The sequence below is a fragment of the Leishmania donovani genome, chromosome 5, assembly GCF_000227135.1.
Source record: "Leishmania donovani BPK282A1 complete genome, chromosome 5".
In the NCBI taxonomy this organism is placed as follows: Eukaryota; Euglenozoa; class Kinetoplastea; order Trypanosomatida; family Trypanosomatidae; genus Leishmania; species Leishmania donovani.
In genome coordinates this window covers 398,692-416,308 of record NC_018232.1, presented here as the reverse complement: position 1 = coordinate 416,308, position 17,617 = coordinate 398,692, and the positions used below count along the sequence as shown (strand labels likewise).

Genomic DNA, 17,617 nt, shown 5'->3' with positions numbered 1-17,617 from the left:
TGCCAGGATCTTCGGCCCGTTAGTGCCTCTGCTGCCTAGTCCGCCCTTCACCCCCGAAGCTGTGCAAGACGGCGTCTGAATTCGCCTGCTGCCGGACTCGGTGCACCCAACATGCTTGACAACGGTGGCGGTCTCTGTCGGGGTGGTGACTGGTGAAGCGATGAGCCGAAACACTCGTTCCGTTGAGCTGGCGCATCGTCTGCAGGAAGAGAGGGGAGGAGAGAGTGCATTGCAGCTGCCACGCTGTGCGAGCAGAGGACAGGATAGACGCCAGAGGCCATGCAGGCAAGGAGGGGGTGAGTTTTCGGATCATGAGAGCGTAAACATCGCGGCCCTGTACCTGGGCCCCCAGGAGACGGCATGACGCGTTTTCATCGACAGCGGCCACTTGCCCAGTCCGTACAAGGCCCAGCAGCGTGCGAGCGACCTCTGACTTCCCGCCTCACCACCCCGCGGCGATTCGGAAGCACGGGTTGGGGGGAGGGGGTTGCCGGCGGCCACTCCCCCGATCCTCGACGCCCAACCGAGTGGAGAATGATGAACCAAATGTTTCGTCTTTTTCAGGAAAGAGACCGCTGAGCGCATACACAAGCGCACGCCTGCACACACAGAGAGAGTGCGTGTGCGTGTGGGTGCCTGCGTGATGCACATGTACCACCCTCGTCGAAGAACGAAGCCAAGCAAGGGGTGGTGGTGGTGGAGGGGGTCGTGGGCGCAGCTCCAAAAATGTGCGAACGCCCACAGAATGAGAAGAGACGCCCACGGAGAGCAAAATGCAGACATCAGGGCGAGGGAGGGGAGGGGGAAGAGCGGCAGAGGTGCGCAGGATGACGAATGGACAACGTGGCCACACGCATCGCATGCGAAGAGAGGGGTCGAGAGCAGGAGAGCGGTATCCAGCACTCGCTCACGCATTTTACATCTTGCGCCGTGAGGAAGTATAGGAGTCGTCGTCTTCGGCGGCGGCGGCGCCATCTGGGATGACACACCTGACCGAGCAGGCGGAGTTGTAGTAGTTCAGAGCCGAGGTGAAGCGCCTGCTGCGACCTGTCGTCCATCGACTTCCCTGCTGGCGCGCATAACGAGGGGCTAGCAAACGCGGCTGGCGACGTGTTCAAGGTGGCCGCCGCCTACAGCACGCCAGCCCTCAGCGCATTCTTCTTCGAGTCCAGCGTGTCCGTCTTGATCTTGCTCATCAAGACAAGGTTGGCGGCGCTCATCTTGCTCGACGGCGCCGTCTCCCACATGCAGCGCTCGCGTGGCTGCAACTCGAGCGGCAGCCCTTGCCAGCGGAGACACGCGATGGGCAGCATGATGACCGCCCCCAGGGCGATGCCGCCGATGAACAGGAAGAGAAAGATGGAGAAGTTCTCCATGACACCGTCGCTGCCGTCCCGCGCCTGCGCACCACCTGCGCCCAAAAAGACGGAAAGCGCTACATGAGCAGTGAGGCCGCGGTGATAACGCATCGCGCCGGGCAGAGAAGACATGAAAGCCACACAGAATAAAGCAATCACCAGTGTGCGTGCGCGAAGTTTGTGCGCGGCGTGCGCCACTGTGTGTACACGTGCAGGTGTGCGTGAGGCGATGGGCGGAGGGGAGGCGGGAAGAGCAGGAGAGATCGAGTTGTTGTAGTCACGCAGAGAGACCGAGAGAGCCTCCCCCTTCCACGCACGCGTGCATGGGCGTTGTGGGCGCCGTGAGATGCACGCGCGCGCAGAGCAGGCTGTGTAGTCGTCGGGCAGGAAAGCCTCCCTGTGGCATGCAAGGAATGCACAGGCACGCCCTCCTGCCCTGTAGAATTTCGAAGTGGCCTTGTGGGTCTGTGGACGCGTATGCATGCTCTGTAGCCCGTGACATGATCGCGTACACGTACGCACACACACCGCGCTGGGGAGGGGGCAGCTCAGAGATAAGGAAGAGAAAACAAAAAAAGACAGCGTCGGTGGTCGTCGCCGTCGATTGAAGTGGATGGCACTCACAACGCCATCAACACCGTTATGTCCTCCCTCTCACTTGTTGTGCACGGTCGGCATCGCCCCCCCCCCTCCCCGACTTCCTCAGTTCCAGTACGCCTGCCGCCGTCATTGGCCACGCTGCGCAGCGTGGCCAGCAAGAAGCCGTACACGGCGTGTGGTCGGCAGAGACGCAATTGCCGTCATGGCACAGTCAGCTCACCCTTGTGCTGCTCGCTGCATACGGCACAGCTCAGTGCGCGGTGGACCATCTGCAAAGCCCCGGCGAGCCCAAGGCGGGTGCGTACCGGATCTGGCGGCTCGCCAAGGCTCTGGGCACGGCCACCACATGTACGCGGCTGCACACTTGCGCACAAGGGAGAAAGGGGTGGACCTGCACCGGCACTGCCGGACGGTCTGTGTCTCAGCGCGCGTTGCCAGTCAGCTGCCTCTTGCAGCCAGGCAGCGCACCGCGCAGAGCCCCAAGTACGTCTTCCAGTCAGTGCGCGCAGAACGTGTCGCACGGCCTCAACGGACGTCCTTGAAAGTCCATGACGGCGTCCTCATACAATCGTGTTGGGTCTCGAGAGTCAACAACAGCGGTGGCGTCACGCTAGCCAAGGAGCACGTACTCCTCATCCTCGTCTGCCGCGGCCGACCTCGAGCGAGGCGCTGCGCGGCATAGCGGTAAGCGCGACGCTCCCAGCACGCCGGGGCTCGCGGGTGGTCAGGTTGACCTGCACAGCCGGCCAAGGGCAGCGCTGCGACGGCACAATAGGTCATGCCGCACCTCATCGCGCACAAAGGCCACATCTGCAGCGCCTCGTCCAGCTGCCCGCGCACCCGAAGCACGTGCAGGACACCGTGTATGTGCACGATTCCATGGGTGGGAGCGGAGTAGGTGTCGGGCGGGACAGCGTGGAAGGGCCCCCGTGCTGGCGACGTAGCAGGCGGGCACCTCCGCTGCGAGCCGGTTGGGCAGCCGTGATTGCTAGCGTCATAGCCCTCCTTGCGTGCCGGTAGCCGCGATGCACAGCACAGGATGCAGCCGGTGACCGCCAGGTAGCGGAGGAGCAAGCGCTGCGCATCGAACTCATCTGCGGACGACGGCAGCCCGCAAAGATTCACCTCCGAATAGCATACGTGGGCCAGTCGACAACTGCCGATGCCCGCGGGCGCCTCATGGATCGGAGGCACTTCGTCGCTGCCGATCGCTACGCGCTCCGGATCCGTTGCAGCCACTGTGGCGTTGCTGCTGCCGAAGTGAGGGGCGTTCTCTCAAGCATCGCAGTCCGCCACACAAAACCATCGCGCACGTCGTCACAATCCGCGCACTCAGCGATGCACCACAAAGGATGCCGTGTTACCTCTCTTTGCTGGGCAGCAGGTGTGTGACCGTCGGTCGGCCTCCGAGATGCGGTGCGGCACTGATATCAACGCCTGCGTGAATGAGTGCCAGAGAACTGGAATGAAAAGACGTACGCACGGATGCAGCGGGGGGCCCGTGTCGTCGTGAGCGACACGCGAGACTTGCTCTGGTAGTGTGGGTGCGCGTGTGTGTGTACGTGGTCAAAGAGAGGGGCATGTGAGGGAGAAAGGCAGATGTGCGCACGCAAAGAAGTGCCACGAGGGTGGAAGAGGAAGGGGACGACAACGTTTGGTGCCGCATACGCCCATGGATGTCGGTGTGCGCCATTATACTCGCACGCGCACACACGCACATCCACACAACGGGGTAGGTGAAGCCACACATCTAATTTCGGCTCGCGCCTTGGCAGAGCGCCCGGTCACATATCTCCACACGGCACGCAGCCCTCTCTCTCTCCACGGCAAGGTGAGAGAGAAAAAAGGTCCCTATGAGATGACGGCCATGGAGCAGCAGTAACCGCGGTGTGATGGCTGGTGGCAGTTCAGTGGTCTGCCTATCAACACAAGGCTACAATATATATATATATATATATATATATACTTGTCATCACCGCCATCAACGTACATTAAGTTAGAGGGGGCACGCACACATGCAGATATATATATATATGTGTATGTGTGTGTGTGTTGTTCGCCAATGCACCACAGGCATGCCAGCACATCAGTCAGGGAGTCAAACAAAAAAAAATGGGAGCTGGCGGTGCATCCCTCCACCCACCACACCCACACGCATACACATATATACACATATGCATATAGATAGACATGAGCACGCATGTCCGCATCCTGCCCTCCACCGTGGCGGGTGAGCAGAGGGGCAGAGGCAGAGAGACGGTACAAGAGAGTCAAGAAACACAAAAACAGAAGACGGAAAACACACAAACGCCCACGCACACAGAAGCACATGAATGAGAGACATACACTGCCCCTCCCCCCTGCACGGACGCACGCGCGCGCGCGAGATACAGAGAAGGGGGAAGGAGGGGCGTGGAGCGGTTGTGTGGAGCGGAAAATGGAAAAGGAGGGAGGGAGGGAAGGAGCCCAGCCCGGTGCACCAGCGCAGTAACGATGCAGACAACGGTACACACACACGCACACATACACATAATACACATACACACAGAGAGAGGAGGAAGGGAGTCCCCAGCGAAGAAAGGTCGAACGGAAGCATCGATGCAGCGACGCACGCGCGCACAAGAAATACATGCAAAGCCCAAACACCGCAGATGCGGTCACAGCCGCATCCCCCGCTTGTCATCACTTCCGTCAGCTCAGCAGCTGCAGGATCTGCTGCACTTGGTACTCCTGCAGCCCTTCGACTTCGTCCTCTTCCTCCTCCACAATGACCGGGGCGCAGCTGCCGTAGAGGTCCATGTCGTCTGAGGGCAAGTAGCCACTACTGCCGGCACCGTTGTCGTGGTGGCCAGCGCCGTCGCCGTCGCCCGTCTGCGAGGCGGCGGCAGCGAACACCTCGTGGTATGGAAAGCCACGAGGAAAGTGTACGGCGTCCATCGGCTGCAGGGCGGCAACGACGGAGCCGCCACCGTCGTTCTCGTCATAGCTGTTGTCGCCTGTCGCCGAGGCGGTGGCTGCTACCGGACTTTCGAACGATACGCCCTTCGACACGGCCATCGAGTAGGGTGTGGAGGTGAAGACGGTCGGGTGGATGAAGGGGGACGCACACATCGGCAGTGGCTGCTGCTGAGCTCCCTCTTCCTCTCCTCGGTGCAGCTGTCGCACCGCCTCGGCCACCTCTTCCGCCGTGATCGCATCACTGTATGTATCAACGGTGTGGTGTGGTTGAATGATGCCAAAGAGGCACGGCTGCGTGCGGGTGGCGTCGAGGGACTGCTGATCGTGAATGGGATTGCGAGCCTGACTGGTGCGTGTGTTGCGAAGCTGATTGAGTTCAGTGTCGTCGAAGCCGTGCACGTCCTTGGAGCGTAAGAAGTCGAACGCGCTCGGCGTGTGCACCTCGTTGCGGAAGAACTCCACCATCGCCTTGGCGCTGCCGCTCTCCACGAACTCCACGAAACCAAAGCATAGCTGGTCGAACTTGAGGTTGTGCGCCGCCAGCGCCTCCGCTGAGCCGATGCGCGTCGTCTCCTTGTCATCGTGGCACAGCCGGACTTTGCGGAAGTCGCCAAAATGCAGCAGCAGACGCCGGACCTGGCCGGCGCTGAGGCAGGAGGGCAGTTTCGTGATGTACACCGTCCGCTCCGTCATCGTGGCGTCCGACCGCTCAGCGGAAGTGGCGGCAGCGGTGGGGGCGCCGGAAGCAGCACTAGCCGTGGCAGACGTGGAAGCAGGCGCAGAGAGCGTCGGTGTTGCAGGCAGCATGGCAGCAGCAGACACAGTTGGATTGGGAGGCATGCCGGGCTGCGGCGCCGCCGACAGCAGCCGCGATCCCCAGTTGAAGCGCATGCTCGGGTGCTGCGGCGTGAGGCCCAGCGAGCGCAGCGCGCTGCTGATCGCCGTGCCGGCGGAGTTGCTGTCCGCCGAGAACTCGGAGGCGCCCTGGGTGTAGTCGCTGGCCGGGCTGGTCAGCATCACCTGCGGTGGCACGGCGCAGTTCGGCCCCGCAAGCGGCGTGCTCTGCTTCACCTTCCAGTCGCTGGTGGTGCTGTACGACTTCGAGACGACGCGGCGCGGCGTCGGTCGCGCACTCGGGGTCACGAACTGCGACTTCTTCGCACTTGCGTTGACGCTGCTGCCGCCGTAGCCCTTTGCCGAGTGCGTGTGGTTGGCCGCCTCGGCAGGCACCTCCAGCGCGTCGTTGCGCGGCGTGCAGGCACCGCTGTGGTGCTCTCCTCCTCCAGCAGCGGCTACGGCAGCGGCGCTGAGAGTGCTAGTCACCGGGCTGCTGCGCTTCATGTCCATGCCGCGGAACTCGCACACGAAGCGCTCGTACTCCTCGCGCACCGCGTCCTGAGCGTAGGTTCGGGGGTCGAGAGAGCGCCAGACGCTCACCATCTCATGCAGCGCATCCATCAGCGTGATCCAGGGGCGGTGCTGCTGTTCCTCAGCGAGGCTCGACGGCACGTTCGGCTCGCGGCACAGAAACTCTCTCGCCTCCCGCAGCTCCCTCTCGCAGTTTCGGAAGAGCGTCGCGGCAAAGCACAGCGGCGTCTTGGGCAGGTACGTGTACTGGTAGAGGTAGGCGCACTGCACCGCGGCGACGATGCGGGTCTGGCGGGCCGCCTCGGTGTCGGCCACGAGCATCATCAGTGTACGGCCAATCTGCTGGAGAAAAAGAACGCCCTTGCGGACGCTCAGCGAGGCGTCTGCCGGCGTTGCCGGGGCGGTGCGCACGCGAATGCCTAACGTGCTGTGCAGCGTGCGGAGGGCACCAGAGAGCGGACTCGCGAGGATGGTGGAGTGGTCTCCCATGGAGAGCAGCACGTCCCGCAGAACCGCCGCCAGCTTCCTCGCTTCTGCCTCGCCGCTCTCCGCACACAAGACGAGCGCCGCCATATCCGCCGCAAGCTGGCTGTCATTCAGAGACTTGGACCGCAGCTGCTTCTCAACGGACTCGAGCAGGGCGGCCGCGGAAGAGATGCCGGAAGCGGGGCTGGGAGACGATATCGACCCGCGAGGCGTGGACGCCGTCGCCGCCGTTGCGGTGTAGGCGCTGCCTGTGATGCTGCTGCCATTGCCGGGCGCGGCAGAGCTGGCGAAGGCGGGACTCGTCGTGCGCTTAAGGAAGCGGGCCACGATGGGCCGCCGCTGCCCGTGCGGCACGAAATCGTTCATCTTTTCTGCCGCCTCCATCGCCATCCCTTTGGAACCGAAGACGGCGACGCCGCTGCAGCGCAGTTTACCGTCCACCGAGACGGGTCGCGGCAGCAGCTCCGAGTTCAGGGCCCCCATCGGGTAGAACATCTTGAAGAGCGACTTGGGGGTGGTGCCGTAGGCGAGATTGTGCACCCCGACAAGGTACACTTGCTCACCTGCGTACTTCTGCAAAAAGTGGTGGTCGATGGAGTCGTAGGTGGCGGTGGAGTTGGCGCCGGCGTCCAGCGCCGGCGTCGTGGTGCCGGCGGACGCGATGGACTCGAGCCCGCCGGAGAGGGGAGGCACCGCCACGACGCTCGCAGGGAAGACGTCGCTCGGGTCGGATGCATCCCTGTGGCGCGACTGTGGCGGTGTTGGGCGGCCACTGGGCCTTGGACTGGTTGCCTTTGCAGAGGACAGCGCGCCGCCTCGAAGCGGCTCGCTGCTCTGAGAGCGTGGGGGCAGTGGAGAGCCGGACAGCGGCGTCGCCTCGTGATCGGGGCCGCAGTAACGGACCACGAGCGGCTGGTGCTGGCCATGGGGCACAAAGTCGTGCACCTTCTCCACGCCAACCATGGCGAAGTCCTTACGAGTGAAGAAGACGACGCCAGCGCGCTGACGCACCGCGAGAAACGCCTTGGCGAGTGGCTCCGGCATCATGCGCGGCTCCAGAACCTCGGCCGCGGAGGCCCCGGTGGGGAAGAAGATGCGACTCAGCTGCTTGTCGGTGGTGCGCGGGTGCAAGTGGAAGACAGAGACCATGTGAAGCTTCTCGTCATCACACTTTCGGTCGTAGAGTTGGTGCATGTAGGCCTCCGTCAGCTCCACCAGCTGCCGGTTATCCATCGCATCGCTCGCAGCGGAGGCAGAGGGGGAAGCAGGGGGAGGCGAGCTGCCGCTCTGCGAGGTGCCGTTGTTGCCAGCCGTTGGGCGAGTCGAGAAATCCATTGCCGGCTGGAACCACCGCTGCTGCGGCGGTGCCGGTGCGGCTGCGGATGGCATGGAAAAGAGTGTGCCGGCAAAGGCAGGGGTAACGCGGAACTCCTGCGCGTCCGGGTTGAGAGTAATGGAGGAGCCCGTCTTGGCAGGCGTGGTGGGCTTTGTGAAGGTTGCGTCATTGCTGGAAGTCACCACAAAAGACGGCAGGCGCTTCGTTGTCGTGGCCGTCTCAGCCGCGCCGCTGCACGGAGTGTCGTGCGATGAATCCTCTGCCTTGCTGTACATTGAATGTGGGCAGCGCTCACTGCAGCAGCGGCTCTGGTGATGGAGGTAGGGAAGGTCGCCGCGTGTTCGGTGAATGGGGGAGGGGGTCTGAGCGGGTCGGATGCACTGGTGCGTGTGCACTTCCAGAACACAGAAAGACGGGCACAAGCACAGTGGCACAACACCGACGCGTGCACACGTGTGTGCTCTCTTCGCCTGTCGGGGCGGGGGCGGGGGCACGCAGAGCAACAAAAGAGAGTAAAGAAAAGCGAACAGAAGGGAAGCACTCAAACTAAAAGCCTGTGCGTGTACGCGTGTGTATACGTGTATGTGTGTGGAGGGGGGGGGAAGGCTGTGTGTGTGTGTGTGTATATATATATATGTGTGTGTTTTTGGGGAGGGGGGAGAAAGGTAAAAATACAAAATAGCGCGCGCAGGGAGGGTAGCACGGACAGCGCGACTGGAGCGCACAAGCACACACACGCAGAGAAGGAGAAATGGGGGAGAGGAAGAGGGCACACACGCAGACGAATATGCCGGTGCGCGTGTGTGCGCGTGCTTGATGGGAAGAGAGAGTTGTGTGTGTCTGTGTCTGTGTGTGTGTGTGTGTGTGTGCGTGCGTCTAAGCAAGAGAGGAGAAAGAAACACAACAGGGCACGGAGACGGCACGGACTTGAAGCACGTACAAACTCTTCGAGTGGATGCACGGGTATGATGTGTATGGTATTTATGGTGTGCGTCTGTCCATGTGCTACTAGCGGGGAGAGGAGAGGGACACACAACGCAGAAGAGGTACAAAATCAAACAGAGAAGGAAAGGGACGCGAGACCCGCAGCGTGTACACTCGTCTCGCGCGTGTGCGTGAGGGAGGGAGGGAGAGAGGGAGGTGGAAGTGAGCGACAGAGTCAGTGTGTACGTAAACAACGGAAGGAGGTGGGTGGGAGGGAGAGGGCCTCGATGTGTACACTGAAGTAAAAAAGAAAAGGGTCGACGAGAAGCACAAAGCCACGAGGGAGGGAGAGAGGGAGGGAGGGCAGGCCTGTTATTGTGCTACGAGCGTGTGCGTGGCGTATGTCCCGGTGTGCCTGTCGAAAAGGGCAGCACAACGCTGTAAACGAAACCGAGTGCGAGTTGTGATGGTGGGGGTGGGGGATGGGGATGGGGGAGTCGAGGCACACGCCCACACACACACACACACAAGCACGAAGAGAGAGAAAATGGAGAAGAGAGCACGCCGTGGAACAGTCTTGTATCTAAGCACATCCACACACCACTACGACAGCAGCACCAGTAGCAACGCCGCACGAAGGAGAAAAGTAGAAGCACTAGGGAGGGGGACTCGTAGGGGAAGGGAGGGGGGCAGAGAGAGAGAAGCCCGCAGGCGCACACTGCACGTAGACGAAGAATGGAAACAAGAGGGAAAAGCACGAAACCCGAATCACAAAACGTCGATGTGGGCGGAGGAAGGGAAAATAGGGGGCGGGCGGCGAGGGAAGAAGAGGAGGAGGGAGAACGTTCTACGAATACACTGAGAGAGACGGATGGCGAAACGGGTGGCGACAGTCACATACCCCTGCTCTCTTACGCCTCTTGAGTGCCGAGGGGATGGTAGAAGTAAGGGAGGAAGGAGGATGCAGCGTGACCAAGCGATGCGTTTGTGTGCGTGTGTGTGTGTGTATGTATATGTGTGCGTGTGCGTCTTTGTGTGTGTGTGTGCGCGCGCGTAGCCGGATGCGGCGCTGGTATCCCCTCCCTACGACGTGCGTGTGCGCGAGAAAGAGCTCTCGAGGAGAAACAAAATACAGAAACAGAGGAGAGGAGGGGGCGTGCAGTCTAACTATAAAACGACGAGCAAACAAAAGGGAAAAACGTACAGAGAAGAGACGCCGTCACGCCGCCACTCGCACAGTTTTCAGGCTGACAAGCCTCTGCGTCGGAGTGGGGAGAGAAGGGAGAGGAAGAGAGACGGAGACCGGGGGAAGGGGAGGGGGAGGAGGGGAGAGAGGGTGAACGTCCCCGGTCCGCTCACGCAACACAAACGGCACGGACGAAAGCGAAGAAAAAAAAGCGCGCGTCCCCTAGCCTTCACGGGAGGGGAGAGATGGCGCGGGACGGCGCACACGCTGCCCACGCTTCGCTCTGCGCGCAGACTCCTCCTTACTCAGAGAGGAAAAGGCGCGCAAGCACCAGATAGACAGGCAAATAAACACACACACACACACACGGAGCGAGCGAGCGGAGGAGGGGGTGGGGTGGGGCGGATAAGGGCGCGTGTGTATGTGGGGGGTGGAAGTCGGAGACACCAAACGGAAAGAAAGAGCACCCCAGAAACAACGAAAGATGAGACAGAGAGAGACAGGAGAAAGGGGGAATAACTCAGCTGCACACGTGTGCCTCCGTGGTGATGGTATCGCGTCCCGTTGCTTTTACTGTGTGCGTGTGTGCGTGTTTATGTGCTGGGGGCGAGGAGTGTGCTCTCACGTGAATGTATGTGCAACGCAACCCTCTCCGACGCGCTTGAAAGTGCGGTGTGTGCGCGTGACTGTAGTGTGTGTGTGTGTGTGTGTGTGTGCGTGTCGACTCTTCGGGTAGAGAAGGAAGGAGGGAGGGAGGGGTTGTGCGTGGAGAGAGAGAGAGGTGAGACGGAGGAGTGTGCGTGTATGCGTGTGATGTGGATGGAAAGTGGGGAAAGGACAGGAGAGCAGAGACACCCACGCACACGCCGAGAGAAGACGAGGACGACGACTTCTTTCGTAAGACTCAAAAATGAAAACCTAAAAGACGAGGAAAATGAGCAAACATAAGAATGGGTGCGACGTGCGGGTGACAGGCGGAGAGAGACGGAGAGAAAAGCGAGGTGACAACCTCCAGGAATTTGTGTGTTGCTGCGAACGTGTGTATGGCCGTGTGTAGGCACGTAGATCGGTGTGCGTGTGTGTATGCGAGTCGCGTTGACGAGCAGACGCGCAGAAAGAAAAGTGGAGAGGCAATGAGAGAGATAAAAAGTCCAAGAGCCATCCGGCGCTCATTAGCCTGAAGGGTCGCGGTCCACGCGTGTATCACCTCTGCTGCAGTGGAGGCACAGTAGCATCACATACACACAAGTGGTTGAAAGGCACGTATACACCGTGACAACGGAGTAGCGCACTCCCCCTCCCCTCCCAGTCAGCCCCACAAACGAGTCCCATACAGCCCGTCATATTTATTCGGATGCAGAAAGAGCCGGAGAAAGGGGGGAGTGTGTGCAGTTGCACCGACAGTCACGACGGAGGTATGTGCGTTGGGTTATGTGCATGCGCACGAGCTTGCACGCACGCTTGCGCCGGCGTACCTTTCCTGACGCGGACTCACGTCCACTCATGTTGCCTTTGTCTTCCTCCTGGCGTGTGTGTATGTGTGTGTGTGCATGCGTGTGTACGCGCAGATACACACACACACACGCAAAACCGCCATGTCATTGCACTTGGTTCACATTGTACATCCACATACCACACACACACCTACAGCGGGCCTCCACTCCCCTTCGCACGGCCGCATGGCCACACCATCCCCAAGCCACCATGCGCCCACCATAAGAGGGGGCCCCGCACGAACACAACAAGTGCATGCAGAATAAATAGGGGAGGAGGGTGGTGAAGTAGTCGCTGCTTCCGGTATGTACATCCACATCCACCTCAAAGACACACAGGCACACACGCGCAGACCAGTCGCCTCCAGTGTCCCGCCCATCGCGCTCACAGCACGGCACCATCGACGTCGCGGCTGGTCTACAGCGCGACAAAGAACGGCATATACAGCTTCTTAGAGAGCGAAGAGCCGCCGATGGTAGCAGTAGTGGTTGTGGCGAGAAGGACGACGACAGCGAGGGCAAGGATGGCAGCATTCGTACGCACGCACGCGTCCACTCTCACCCCCTCTTGCGGCCCCAGACGTGGTCACCGCCGCCGTGTCCGCCAAGCGCGCCTCAGTTGGCGGCGGAGTTATGCGTCATGAAGCGGTCGTAGAAGTCGTCGTCGTCTTCCGACTCGGCGTCGCCTGCTGCCACGGCGACTCCGACGCCTTGCTTCGCGCCAACCTTTACCATGATGTACACATGGTAGTGCCCGGTGGGGCTGGCGGTAGAGGAGCTCAGCATCGGCTTCTCCAGCAGCTTGTGCTCCACATCGAAGTTGAGCTTCTTGCGACGGAAGTGGTCCATGCGCGTCTCGGGCGACCCGTACGAGACGACAACGAAGCGGCCGCCGCGCTTCAGCAGGCGCGACATGTTCTTGTTGAAGGTGTACAGGTTGTGAAAGGAGTTTGAGCCGCCGAGGATGCTGTCCACGAGGCCCTTGTCCACAATAAAATCATAGAGATAGTCGTTCGGGCACAGCTCCAGCATCAGCTTCTCTATCGGGGTGGTGAGCAGATCGGCACAGATCCACTGCATCTCGTTCATCTCCGAGTAGCGGCGCTGCATTTGGCTGATCACCGTCGGCGACACATCCACGTTGGTGATCTTCTTGATGTTGAGGTGTTCATACAGGTTAGCGGAGAGACGGCTGTTGCCGCAGCCCACTACGAGCACCCGAATCTGCTCCGCCGGCTGCAGCAGAGGGCGCAGGATGGTCTGCAGATTGTCATATGTGACGAACCAGTCGAAGGTGGTGTCGTTGCTGCGGTAGCGGTCCTCCCAGTACTCGGGATTCGCGTACTTCGACATGGTGCCTTGCGCACGGCGGTGTGTGCAGACGTGCCCGTATATCTATGTCTGTCTGTATGTGCGAGTGTGTGTGCACGTACAAGTGTATAGGTGCGCACACGTACCCAAACTCTCACATACACAAAGAAAGGATGTTTGAAAGTAACGCCTGGTCGCTACTGATGTCCTGTCCAAGACCCGTGACGCTGTTATTCGTCCCCTCTGTTGTTGTCGTCGTCGCATCCACCTACACACACGTGCGAGCACAGAGAGAGAGTGATACTGGAATTACGGTTAGAAAGAGGAACATAAAAGGCGAAGGCAAGCGATTGGCACGTAGAACGGCTCACATGATGGCGAACGGTGCACGCCAGCAGCAGCAGTGAGAACAGAGACTATCACACTAACATCACCCGGCACACCAATCGCTGCACACACGCAAGCATACACGTATGCAAGATAGACAGTGAAAAGCTCCCCGGATGCGCAGTGGAGAAGTACGAGAGACAACGGCAGAGGCGGAACCGCACGGCCCCTGCGCCTCGGACCGCTCGCCTTTTCCCACCCCAACTCCAGCTGCCATTGCCCATCATAAATGGATCTCTGTTGCACATCAGCGAGGAAAGAGAACAGAGAGAGTATGAGGACCCGTCTGTTCAACGCAGCTGTGTTGTGTGCATATCTGAGTGTGTGTGTGTGTGTGTGTGTGTGCATGTGGAACTTAAGGTCGACGGAGAGAGACAAGAAAGAAGAATCAGTCGCGAAGGATAAGACGCACTCCATGCACACACACACACACATGCAGAGGGCAAGCGAGCGATTGAGAGAAACACGCGCAGACGCTACCGGGTGAAGAGAGAGGGAGCGTGATGGTGCGTGAAGCCCAGAACATAAAAGTTCAAGAAACAATAAAAAAATTGAAGCGACCGACCGGAGATGACGCAGCCGGCATTCATTAGGCGCGTAGAGGGGGGGGAGAGAGGGCACGAGAGATTCAAAGAGTTGTGCGCAAAAGACGTGTGAAGCGGCCTGTCTGTCTGTATACCTCTGTGGGTGTGTGTGCGTGTATGTATGCGTGTGTAGCTGTGGAGAAGTCCACATGTACACGCAAGCACGACGTGCCTCCTTGCTCGCTCTCCCTCTCTCTTGAAGATCATCCTCCCCCTTCCTTCTTCTCGCCAGGTTCGGTTGTTCGCCACCGTCAGCACCGCCTCGCAGCGCTCGCGCACGCGCATCAACACCAAAAGACAATGAGAAGTAAGACCAAAAGAAGCGACACGCAAAGACAAGCACAAACACCACAGAGAAGTGCGCAACATGAGCGCACCCCCTAAGCCAAAGGAAATCAACACACGAGACGGAAAAAGATACACGCACACGTACGTATGCATATGTGTATATATGCATACGTACACATGTATACCGCAATGGGGCTTGAGAATAATCAATCGAAAATAAGACACGCATGTCTATGAGGGAGGCCCCAGCATGGGCGTGTGTACACGGGGAGGGAGGGGACTTGTATGTGCATGTGCAGACGTGTGCGTGTGCGTATCTGATGAGCTCATCACAGACAAGCCGGTCTATTCCGCTTTTGCAAGCACAGTGCACATAGATCTGATGATGGATTTCACAAGCACGTGCGTATATGCATGTGCGTAAAGCTGCTTCTATGGTTTCAAGAGAGTTGTGGTTGCCCTGCGCGTGTGGGTGTGCGCTGAAGAAAAGGAGGGAGGAGGTGGACTCCGTCGGCCATCAACGAGAGGGACATCACGCACCCTCCGTCCCCCTCCCTCTATCTCTCCGCCCTCCACCCACCACCCACCACCACCACCGCCTCAAGATCTGGCGCGCATACACACATGCAGAGAAAGGGAGATAGACAGACACCCATAGACAGAGAACAAGCTCCTGAGGCGGGGGGACCAGGTCGGCTAAGCAACGAGCACCCACATCGGTGCCACCCCTCCCCGCCCCGCATCGCGGTGGTGCTCTATGGAAGAAGAAAACAACAAGAACAAAGCAGCATTCAGCTGGAGAGAGTGGGGGGTGGGGGACAGCGGGTGGAACGGAAGGACAATGTGGCCAGTGCGGGGCGAAGGTCAGCCAGCACCAGTCACCGCGGCAACAGCAGCACGGGAAACACCGCGCACCCGTAGCACTAGCAGTTGAGGGGAGATAATTATGATAATGAGAGTGCTCTTGAACGGCGCGATGGTTTATGGAGAGCGAGACAGGCGAGCATGCGACGCACACACACACACAGCGCAGTACACAAGGGGCTAGCGCGGCAGCTTCGCTCTCGTCGATCATCCCACCTCTAACGCCGCTCTCACGCCGCAGCCAACAGACGCAGGGCCGACTCGTTCAGGGTCACCTGCACCTCATCAGACCCCGGCGCCTGCTGTGCGCTCACGTACTGTTTCGATGCCAGTGCGAGGACGTCCACAAACGTGCGCGCGGCATCGCGACGGCGTAGACCACGGCACACCTCCCGCAACGCGCAGCTCGCACCAACGAGAGAGGCGACCGACTGCGTGCGGGGCTTCTTGCGGTCACGCGCAGCGCGCAACGACAGCTCCATTCGAATGCGCTCCAGCGTCTGCTGAGCACTGGCCGACACACCCGCAGCCATCGTCGAGTCATCGACTCCGTAACTGTCGTCGCGGCCGCGCTTGCGACGCTGCTGCGCCACCTCCTCTTCCGGCAGCAACGTGGAGCTGCCGTCCAGATCCGCCGCGGCAACCTGCGCATCGTCTGCCTCGAGGGCGCCCCCGACGCCGGCAGGGACTTCGCTTCGCCGTGCCATCGACTCCCGAAACGCCTGCGCCGCCATCGCGACAGCTTCCTCGGCGCTCTGCCGCAGCGCTGTCGCGTATGCGAGGCGAAGCGCCGGGTTCAGAACCCCAGAGAGAGGCGCCGCGTCCATCGCGGGGTTAGTAGCAACCGCGTTCGCCGCGTTGGCGGACCCCGTCACGGTATAGCGATCAGCCTCCTCCTGCGCGTCGTAGGGACCACGGCGCGGCTCGCTGTTGAGAATGTCGCTGCGGTCTGCGATGCACTTCTCGAAGGCCTCGCGTGATAGAGTCGTGGAGTCGAGGTCGCACACGTTCACCGGCCGCATCTTTCGACCTGGGCGTGACCGCTGCGCCGCCGCCGCCGCCTCGTCGTTCATGTTCATCATGTCCGGCAGCAGGAACGGGTCGGTTGGTATCATGCCCGCCGGCACCTGCCCGTCCAGAGCAGGGAAGCCCGGCGGTAGCTCGTCAGGGAGCGGGACGCCAATATCCAGCTCATCGCCGACAGCGGGGAACGCCATGCCGTCCACATCAACGGCGACGCTGCCACGGCCCTTCTCCATACTCGACAGACTCGACTTGCTCTTACTGGTGCTGGCGCTGCCGCTGGCGCGCTCGCCGAAGGCCATCAAGTCCGCCCGCATCTTAGCGATCTCGTCGTAGTCCTGCTGCATGGTGTGAAGCTCGTCGCCTGCCGCCTGCGACGTTGGCTGCACTGTGTACCACGCCGACGCCAGGAGGGCATCCTCCTTGTCTGTCTCGGAGACTTCGATGCGGTGGCTGTTTCCCAGCAGATCAGCGATGGCATTAAAACGGCCCTCGCCAAGAGCCTCAGCAGCGTCTGCCACCGCGCCGTGCTTCGCGGCGACGTCGGCGTTCCAGTCAAACGTCACGGCCTCGACATCGCTGCCCTTCACTGGCACCACGACGCCGTCGATCGAGGTGGTGCGGTGCTGACCGGCGACACCCGCCTTGCTACCCTTCGTCGCGAGAGTCGTCACACGCAAGAAGAGCGTCGCCTCGGTCGCCTCCTTCAGCAGGTGCTTCACCTTCAGTGCGTAGATGCGCACGACACCGACGAGCAGCTCGCCGGACGTGCGCAGGGCGATCGGGACGACAGGGCGGACAATGTGGAGGATAGTCTGACTGAGGTCAACCACCTTCACTTCATGGCGGGTGAGTCGCTTGTCCCAGTGCGCGGCAAGCCAAACCTTGGCGAGCGGGCCCTTCTTCGTGAGCACGTAGGTGGAGAAGAACATGGCAACGACGCCCCTGTCTGATGCTGGAAGAGACGAAAGGAAAAGTGGGATGTGTTCCTGTGTGCGCGTCTGTCTATGGTTGTCGATAGGCGAGTTCTCCTGATGAGGGGTGGGAAGCGTTGATACAGTAACAACACACAAACAAATACACCGTCAGTCAGAGACGCGATGGATTTGCCAACGATGAGGTCAACGTTATTGCGCGACTGGGCAGAGAGGAAGAAGATCAAGGAATGGAAAGAATGTGAAGCGCATCGCTGATGCTCCTGGCTGGCTGCCTGCCCTTTTCAGCGTTCCGCCGCGTTTGGGCGCACAAGTTGGACCACGCCTTCGCGACACTCGCGGGCCGCATCGACCCTTTTTAGGCAGGCCTGCGGCCAGGACCAGACCTTATCCGATTCGCGGCGACGGGACACTGGTCAGGCACATGTTCAGCGTCTTCTTGTGCGGGAGAGAGCACACGCAGATATCACGCTACTCACGAGACGGGCCATGACACATTCTTGCGCCGTCGCAGGT

The 17,617-nt window shown here is 60.5% G+C and overlaps 4 protein-coding genes across 4 annotated transcripts; all 4 read right to left on the bottom strand.

Annotated features, from left to right (window-relative positions):
- Window positions 1-1,130: 1,130 nt before the first annotated feature.
- On the bottom strand, window positions 1,131-1,469 carry LDBPK_051120 (hypothetical protein, unknown function; the record flags this gene model as incomplete). Its single annotated transcript, XM_003858251.1, has 1 exon — window positions 1,131-1,469. One exon carries the CDS (start codon window positions 1,467-1,469, stop codon window positions 1,131-1,133), a length of 339 nt encoding a protein of 112 aa, XP_003858299.1.
- A 3,180-nt stretch (window positions 1,470-4,649) lies between these two features.
- LDBPK_051110 (hypothetical protein, conserved) lies at window positions 4,650-8,381 on the bottom strand (the record flags this gene model as incomplete). Its single annotated transcript, XM_003858250.1, has 1 exon — window positions 4,650-8,381. One exon carries the CDS (start codon window positions 8,379-8,381, stop codon window positions 4,650-4,652), a length of 3,732 nt encoding a protein of 1,243 aa, XP_003858298.1.
- Window positions 8,382-12,324: 3,943 nt separating this feature from the next.
- Window positions 12,325-13,062, bottom strand: LDBPK_051100 (hypothetical protein, conserved; the record flags this gene model as incomplete). The annotated part of the gene is made up of 1 exon (XM_003858249.1): window positions 12,325-13,062. The coding sequence occupies one exon, from the start codon at window positions 13,060-13,062 to the stop codon at window positions 12,325-12,327; it is 738 nt and encodes a 245-aa protein (XP_003858297.1).
- A 2,311-nt stretch (window positions 13,063-15,373) lies between these two features.
- LDBPK_051090 (double-strand-break repair protein rad21 homolog, putative) lies at window positions 15,374-17,098 on the bottom strand (the record flags this gene model as incomplete). The annotated part of the gene is made up of 1 exon (XM_003858248.1): window positions 15,374-17,098. One exon carries the CDS (start codon window positions 17,096-17,098, stop codon window positions 15,374-15,376), a length of 1,725 nt encoding a protein of 574 aa, XP_003858296.1.
- Window positions 17,099-17,617: the final 519 nt, after the last annotated feature.